The 8,453-nt window shown below is 44.3% G+C and overlaps 2 protein-coding genes across 2 annotated transcripts in view; both read right to left on the bottom strand.

Annotated features, from left to right (window-relative positions):
• Nucleotides 1-4,114: 4,114 nt before the first annotated feature.
• On the bottom strand, nucleotides 4,115-5,361 carry LOC134445110 (BLOC-3 complex member HPS1-like). The gene is given in 4 exon segments (XM_063194196.1): nucleotides 4,115-4,186; nucleotides 4,189-4,409; nucleotides 4,988-5,113; nucleotides 5,334-5,361. Coding segments are annotated over 4 exon segments (447 nt in total).
• A 2,458-nt stretch (nucleotides 5,362-7,819) lies between these two features.
• Nucleotides 7,820-8,453, bottom strand: part of LOC134445451 (iron-sulfur cluster co-chaperone protein HscB-like) — a 17,854-nt gene continuing 17,220 nt past the window's right edge. Inside the window, exons 6-7 of the mRNA XM_063194530.1 lie at nucleotides 8,330-8,377; nucleotides 7,820-8,076 (exon numbers count right to left, since the gene is read on the bottom strand). Of these exons, the coding sequence (XP_063050600.1) occupies nucleotides 7,958-8,076; nucleotides 8,330-8,377 (167 nt within the window). The 3' untranslated portion in view covers nucleotides 7,820-7,957. The remainder of the gene's footprint in view (nucleotides 8,077-8,329; nucleotides 8,378-8,453) is intronic.

The following is an 8,453-nucleotide window of genomic DNA, read 5'->3' as shown; positions in this document are numbered from 1 at the left end:
CCCCACAGACCGGTAATTAGCGGAGCACTGCCTTTAAATTGTCTTATGTCTTCTAACGTTTTGGCCTAGCGGAAACAATTTAACAAAAAAACCTCTCTTTCAGGTACCAAAAAACCCCACCATACTTGGAGTGACTTTACGCTCAATTGCTTTTTTTAAATGAATATAATTGGTCATGTTAGCTGGCAGAAAACCTGGAAGTTGAGAGGAGAGCCCCTAGCAGCTGGGGATGAACTGGCCTTATCCGCACTCCTCAGTCCAATCAGCTCCTTGGACACACACAAAGAGAGGGGGGCACATACCTATTCTAATGTTAGGCACATAGACCTTCACTATTGGGTTTGGAGTGTCTTGCTTCAGATGGTGGTTTAAAAAGGTTTGCAATGTACAGTCTGGCAGCAAAAGTAGTTAACTTCTGCCTCAACAGTCTGGCTTGACTAGACAAGAACAGAGGGATAAATTATTAATTACAAATAATACAATACCTAAACTAAATATCTACATTTATATTTATTGGTAGACAAGTGTAAAGAAATCCCGCACACTGTCCATTCCACCAACAAACTTTAATACAATGTTTCGGTCAGAAGGTCGAATGACCGAAACGTTGTATTAAAGTTTGTTGATGGAATGGACAGTGACAGTGCGGGATTTCTTTACACTTGAATGGCAACCACACTGAGACACTATCCTACGCACCTGCCCAACCACAGAATAGAGAGTAGAGTAGAGTATCATTTATTGATTCTAGGGTAGTGCAAGAGAGGTGTGCAAAAGTGTCTTCTTGACATTTGTTGGTAGCAATAATGATATGCTTAGTGACTACTCACTGGCTACTCTACAGAATCACCAAACATTCCACCACAAAGACAGCAAATAGCACGTCAGAGAATATGTTGGCCTTAAAAATGAGCAGAATTGAAATTAAATCTCAGGAATAGTTTACCATTAAAGTTTACCATTAATCTCCATTTAGCCTATCAAAACAAATCTATATATTTATCACATGGACTATAGTGCATAGGCATATACTTACAAATATTCATTGGTACACATTCAACTTGGAAAAGGAAAACAAAACGAATGAAATACAGTTAATTTTCTCTGAGACTTTGTCTTCTTCAGGCTATAAAAGGACACCTCTGCTTCTATGTGTCATTCTTGTTGTAATGTACATGGCACTGAATATCATGGCATTGGAAAGAGGAGAATCCAAGCTTTCGAATGGTACCCCACATGCCCCAGTTCACAGCCATGATGTCTGTGGAAACATGCATCAAAGAGTGTGTGGGGAAACAACTATGTTTTGTGGAACCGCTATTTGCAATTTCGTGGGCGCGCAACGAGCTCCGCAAAATGCGTTTATTGCAGGGCTAGAGTCTATTATACTATCTGAGGGGGCACCTCAAATCATATGTCGGGGGGGGGGGACAAATACCACCCCATGCTACCCCTTAGAACCGCCCTGGCCGAGGGCCATCAACATGACATTGTGGGCCGCTGGTCACTTTTATTTAAAAAAAATAAAAATGAAATAAAATTCATAAGAGGGGCATCGGCCCTCGAGGGGCGTCAGCCCACCGGGAAAATGCCCGGTATGCCATACTGTCAGTCCAGCCCATTTCTTTGCCGCTGCCGTGCAACTCAATTTCTCCGGCAGGCTGCAGCTCTCCTGAGCCGCTTGCTCACTGTATTTTACCCCCTACCGTTGCTCTACGCTTCATACCTCTTCCCCCCTACACCCCTATGTCCCCTCACCTCCTCCTTCGCCCCTATCCCTACGCTTTCCCCTCTTCTATACCTACCTCTAAGCCTCCTACCTCCTCCTCTACACCCTCTTTCCCCTCCTCCTCCTCTATACCCCCTACGGCTTCCCCTCCCTCTCTTTACCCTCTCCTACCCCTACACCCTCTCCAACCTTTACGCCTCCTCTACCTCCTCCCCTGTACTCCTACGCGTTCCCCTCCTACCTCTACCTCTTACCCCTCTACCTCCTTCTCTTTACCCTCTCCTACCTTCCCCTCCGCCTCCTCTACACCCCCTACCCCTACTCTCGTCCCCTCCCACCTCCTCCTCCATACCCTCCTCTACCCCCCACGCCTTCCCCTCCTACCTCCTCCTCTACACCCTCTCCGACTCCTACCCCTATACCTGCCCCCCTACCCATACCTTCCCCTCCTACCTCTTCCTCCTTTCCCCTTCTACCGCCTCCTCTTTTACCCTCTCTTACCCCCTACGCCTCCTCTACCTACTCCCTCTCCAGCTTCTCCCACACCACACTGCCACCACCACCACCACCACCACCACTACCCCCGCCTCCATCCTTTCAAACTCAATTTCTAAGAGTCCTCTGAGGCGGACGTGGCCTCAGACTTGGTCGGTCACATTTTCTCATTAATTTGGAGGCACTATTAGATGCCTTCCGATTAGGGGGATGAATAATAAACAGGCCCAAGTTTTTTTTTTTTTTTTTTCTACCTCAATTTTTCTTTCTAGCTACCCACCCACCAAGATTCAGTAGGAAATCTCTGGAGGTCTGTGTACATGAGACCCCTGGAAAGAGGAAGGAGGGTGATATGGATACACACACTCCCCACCCCCACCACAACCCTTGCTTCTTCATCTTAACTTTTGAATGACAGCCAATCTCCTCTGTCATGCACAGCTGAATATAGAGACTCTGCATGTGTCAGCTGTCAGTGACACCTCACTATCACATGCCAGGATGCTCACAGGTATCATTGCTACAGCTGCTGTGTTATCATCGACCCCCTGTGTCCCCCAACCCAACACCTCCACATCCCCTACTCTTTTCACCCTCCCTCATGAGCAGGACCAGGTTAAGAGGCCCCGAGGCCCCTAGGCTACAGGTTGCTGTGGGCCCCCCGTGACTAATTGACACAGACAGTGTCATAATTACGAGTTAAGAATTAAAGATAACATGTCTACCAACTATACTAAATACGACAGAAGACATTTTATACCTTGCAGCCGTGGCCTTTTGGTTAGAGAGTTGGTCTTTCAATCTAGGGGTTGCAGGTTCAAATCCCCCCTGACCTCTCCCTTCATCTCCATCCATGGCTGAAGTGCCCATGAGCAAGGCACCTAACCCCACATTGCTCCAGGGACTGTAACCAATACCTTGAAAAATAATAGTTGTAAGTCGCTTTGAATAAATTAAAGTGTCAGCTAAGTGAAATGTAATGTAATGCATCTTCATTTAATTGGATTTTTCCACTTTTGACCAATCAGGGGGCCCCCTGGATGGTGGGGTCCCCTAGGCTGAAGTCATATCTGTCCTATGTGCATTAATTCGGCACTGCACATGAGAGCGGTATCGCATGTTGGAAGAGATAGCATGTGCTCTTTGAACACAGCAGAGAGTGTTCTGGAAGATAAATGCTTCAAATCTGTTGAAATGGTAAAAGGTAAAAGCAGCGGTAGCAGGACTGAAGGGAAAAAGCACAGAATAGAAACACCACCTGCTTGATGTACACTTGATCAATAATAAATCGCAAGATTTATTTTATTTTTTTACAGGATAAAAAAGAAGAGTTACTAAAAAAAATATCAACAAAGAGAATGAAGTAAAGAACAACGTGTGAACTGTGAAGGCACAATGTGCATATATACAAAAAAGTGTGTATGTGTGTGTGTGTGTGCGTGTGTGCGTGCGTGCGTGCGTGCGTGTGTGTGCGTGTTCTGTACGGACAATCAATGATACCTAGTAACTTCTGAAAACACTGGCTGAACTATGTTTTGTGTGTTTATGCACAGCAGGAGAAAGGAAGGCCTGTGTGTGTGTGTGTGTGTGTGTGTGTGTGTGTGTGTGTGTGTGTGTGTGTGTGTGTGTGTGTGTGTGTGTGTGTGTGTGTGTGTGTGTGTGTGTGTGTGTGTGTGTGTGTGTGTGTCAAGGTAGCAGAGCAGAGCGCATATTAGTGTGGCCTTTGACGTTTAAGGTCCACAGGCCACATACACACACACTCTCTTGACTCTTTTTTTGTGTGGGTGTGTGAGTTGCAGTAGTGTTATGAGGGCATTCACATCTTATGTGCTAGTGTGCTGCAGTTCTGTAGTCCGTGCGTGCATATTTGTGTATGTGTGTGTGTGTGTATCACAGTAGTGGTATGCGTGAGGGCTCCGACAGCTTGCGTGCCAGTTGGCTGCAGTGTTGCAGTACTGTATGTGCTCTGTGGGAATAACGCCCAGGTGCACGGTGAGCAGCTCGTAGCACTTCACCACCTCACTGGAGTGACTCTTGCTGTAGTATCGCAGCAGTTTCCTGTAGTCGTCCCAGGCCAGCATCCCGATGGGGGCCGAGTCGTCAGGCAGCGCGGGGATGTCCACCACGTCCAGCTTGTAGCCCGTCTCATTCTCGAACCACAGGAAGTAGCAGTATAATTCCGTGTCTTAACGGGTTAAATTAACTTTTCCATCACCAGCCAAAATGGCTGCATAGTAGATCTTAATCTTACTAGCCAAACACATCACTAATGGATCAAAGTGGCTTGTTATTTGGTCTTTTCTACAAGCCAATCTGAAATTTCACCAGCATGTGGTCTGTTGGCTGGTGTTAATTTAGAGCCCTGAATAGAGTAGAGAACTTTAATCCTGAAGGATATTAAGGTGTCTGTCAGCTTACATAGACAGACAAATACACAAAAACCCAGTAATACACATCATTACACATTACAGTAAACATAGCACACACATAGTACACATACACAGCAGTACACACACACACACACACACACACACACACACACACACACACACACACACACACACACACACACACACACACACACACACACACACACACACACACACACACACACACACACACACACACACACACACACATGTGGATAGGGTGGCGTGTTGCGCGCACGCATGCACACACACACACACACACATACACACACAATGGGTGTGGGTAAGGTAGTGTCTTACACACACACGCACACACACCAAAACCCAACCTTGCTCTTGATGAAGTGTGCCAGCGGCCCCTTGCCCAGCTCAGAGCTGGTGGAGCGCGGCTCGGTGGTGTTGAGGGACGGGGCGATCATCTGGCCAGCCGCTCGGTCCACGTAGATGAAGTGAACCAGGCCTAATAAAAAGAACAACCAACTCATTAATATACTAATAGATTGCTTCAATTTAATGTAATGTAGGCCCACCTTCCTTTCTTACATTCTTTTGTTATGATTGCTATGATATTTATGTTACTTCTGTCATATTGTTAATTGTCTATGTATGTATCATTATATGTAAGCTTATCTTTTGTAATTCATGAAAACGTTTTATTTCTAATTTAAAGTGAGCCAGACGTGGGAACTCCTCCAGGTAGGACACCATGGTGATGTTACGCTTGCTCTTCACCAACAGGAAGTCCTTCCAGTCCAGAGAGAGAGAGAGAGAGAGAGAGAGAGAGAGAGAGAGAGAAAGAGAGAGAGAGAGAGAGAACTGTGTTCGTGCGCAATGGAACGCTCTCGGCTGACGGGCTCAGGGGAATCACAGCACCGTGGCTGCCTGTCAGAGTCGCCAAGTGTTTCATGTCGTCAGAACAGGTTATTTTTAGATAATACATATAAGTCCTCATAATGTCGAGTACATACAGGTGCGTGACATGCATTAGTGATTCCGAGTACAGAGTTCACCTTTTAAACATGTAATGCAGCCATGCTTTTTCATTCCCCACAGTGGTTGCGCACTACACTGCGTGCTTACAAAGGGGCATGCTTCCCTCTACTGTTAGGTTATGGTACATTCACAAAATGGACCAGATCATAAAAATGATCAAATCATGAAAAATAGCACAAACAATTACATTGCCAGATCATTGATTCCACCTCTTATTCTGACCTACGACACAAACTTGAGGTTATTTCACCAATCCAATTCAATAGAAGGTTTGTCATGTCAGCGAGTAATGGGAATGATGTGATTTGTTAGACAGCTTTTTTTGTGGAAAGCAGTTCAGTTGACGAATCAGAAAGATAAACACCCAATTATTGTCCAACATAACAATATTAGACAAGTGGAGAGGAATATACTCTCACCGGCCACTTTGGGCACACCTCTCCAGGTCAGGGCCGGATTAACACACAGGATATTGCTGCAGCATATAGGGCCCCCCAGCTGCCAGGGGACCCCTGATTGTCCAAAAGTGAAAAATGGCAGAAATGCAGAGAAGATGTAATATGGAAAAATCAACTGTTGAGGTGAGTACAGTTGGTAGACATGTTATCCTAAATTCCTTGCTTGTAATTATGACAGCCTATGTAAATTATTTGTCACGAAATTTGCCTTTCAGGGGTGGGGGGTTGCCAGGTCTGATGAGTTTTGATTTCTGCTACAACATCGATATAGTAGGGTCAGTATTCAGTGGGTTTCAACAACATGAAAACATTTATCCATCCTGCCTTGTATCAAAGGTTCAGACTGGTGGTCAACATGGTGTGGGGGCTATTTTCTTGCCACACTTTGGGCCCCTTAGTACTTATTGAACATTGTTTTAACACCACAGCCTACCTGAAAATTGTTGGTAAGCTATTTAAGCCTGATGCTGCGTATGTGCTGCATTGACCTAGGCGCCTGGAGCGACATAAGACACGGCATTCTGGCTCTAGAGATTTGAGTTTTGTATTATAAAATGTGGGTATGTTAGAGCTGAATGAACGCATTCTAATGCAAGATGAGGGTATCTTTTATATGCAACTTAAGTCATGCTTTTATGTGCTTCGACGAGGAAAGGTACACTGTGCAAGATTTTTCGTTGTTTATTTCCAGAATTCATTGTACACATTCACTAATGTTACATTTTTCACAAACACTTACCACCACCATACAATTCTAAGTATTCATTATGACTGGAAAAATTGCACTTTTCATTCATTAAAAGGGGGATCTTCTCCATGGTCCGCCATTTTGAATTTCCAGAAACAGCCATTTTTAGCTGCAAAACTGACTGTACTTGGGCCATACTAGAAAATATTAGTTTATTATTTAGTTAACTTTCATGAAAATATCAAATTTGGCAATAGGCAACCTAGTTTCAATGAGCAACATAGTTGCGGTACCTTTTTTTGACCATTTCCTGCACAGTGTCCCTTTAACGTTTATATAATCTGAGGGCACCTTTTCGCAAAATGGGCTTAGACATTCAGCATGCGTTTTTTTTCCAGGTGCCTTAGGCGTAAATCGGTTAAGTCACTTGTTAGGGCAAAGGAGGATGGAATGCTGCACCAGCATGGTGCGGGTATATCTAATAAAGTGGTCTGTGATTGTAGAATGATATAAAATAGGCAGCTATTCCGCTTATCACCCGGTTACCAGCATTTAAGTATTAATTTATTAATATTGATCTAAGGCTTCGTGAGAAGGTAGATTCACCACTGCGCTTGGTACGTTGCTATGGGCATCACTTCCTAATCTAGTGAGACGCGCCTCTATCGGAGGCATGTAAGGACGCGCGCAGAATGTTGGGGTGACTTGACAACCAAATGCGATAGAATTGGCGACTGGGTTTTTGACTTGACAACCAGATGTGATAGAATTAGTAACGGGGTCTTGACTAGACAACCAGATGCGATAGAACGGGGTCTTGACTAGACAACCAATGCGATGCGGCACTAGAAGTTAGAAAAGACGCAACTTGGACGACGCCCGCATGACATCATAGGTGTCCTGCTACTAAAGGACACCTGCGCAGCCAATCAGAAGACGTTCCGTCTGCTCACTGGGTGATAAAGTGTGCAAACATAGAACATTAATATATAACAGTGCAAAAGTAAATTTGCAAAAAAATGTCACGTTTGGACTTTAAAACATTTATTTACATTTATTACCAAAATAAATATAAGCTGTTTGTACAATGTGCATGTCACAGTACTTGTATATAGAGATTACATAAAAAGACTGCAAGGTGAAAATGTGAAATCAGTACAGTACATCAGGTATTTGTTCCTATGCGTTCTCTGCCAAACTCTGACAGCTTTTCTTTCACTTTCTCTTCAATGTTGGCAGAGTATTTCATTTGGGCAAGAAGTCCTTTGGCTGACTGAAGGTCTCCTGTGACAAGAGAGAAGGGGAGACGCATGAAAACAAAAAAAACATCTCAGTTCCTTTTCCCACTTGTGCTGTATGCAAAAGCACACAAGCACACAAAACAAAACAAAACAAAACCAAAAAAGGATATTGCGGAGGGAAAAAAAGAAAGAAGAGAAATAGAAAACATTGCTGTGGTGTCTTCACAGCGGGGCTCGTCAGAGAGTATAACTGTCAAAGTTGAGAGCGAAAAAAGTAAAGTGGCAAAACATATTACCTTCTTTCAGCGTGGTGTTTATGTGCTCTGTCAAGTCGCTCAGTTTCTCTAGAGGGGAGGAAGCAGGCAATAGACATGCATGGTTGCTTATGGTTTCTTCTCTCGTTCACTAAAACAACATGGA

This window comes from Engraulis encrasicolus, chromosome 3, assembly GCF_034702125.1.
Source record: "Engraulis encrasicolus isolate BLACKSEA-1 chromosome 3, IST_EnEncr_1.0, whole genome shotgun sequence".
Lineage (NCBI taxonomy): Eukaryota > Metazoa > Chordata > Actinopteri > Clupeiformes > Engraulidae > Engraulis > Engraulis encrasicolus.
This window is presented reverse-complemented; position numbering and strand designations above follow the sequence as displayed.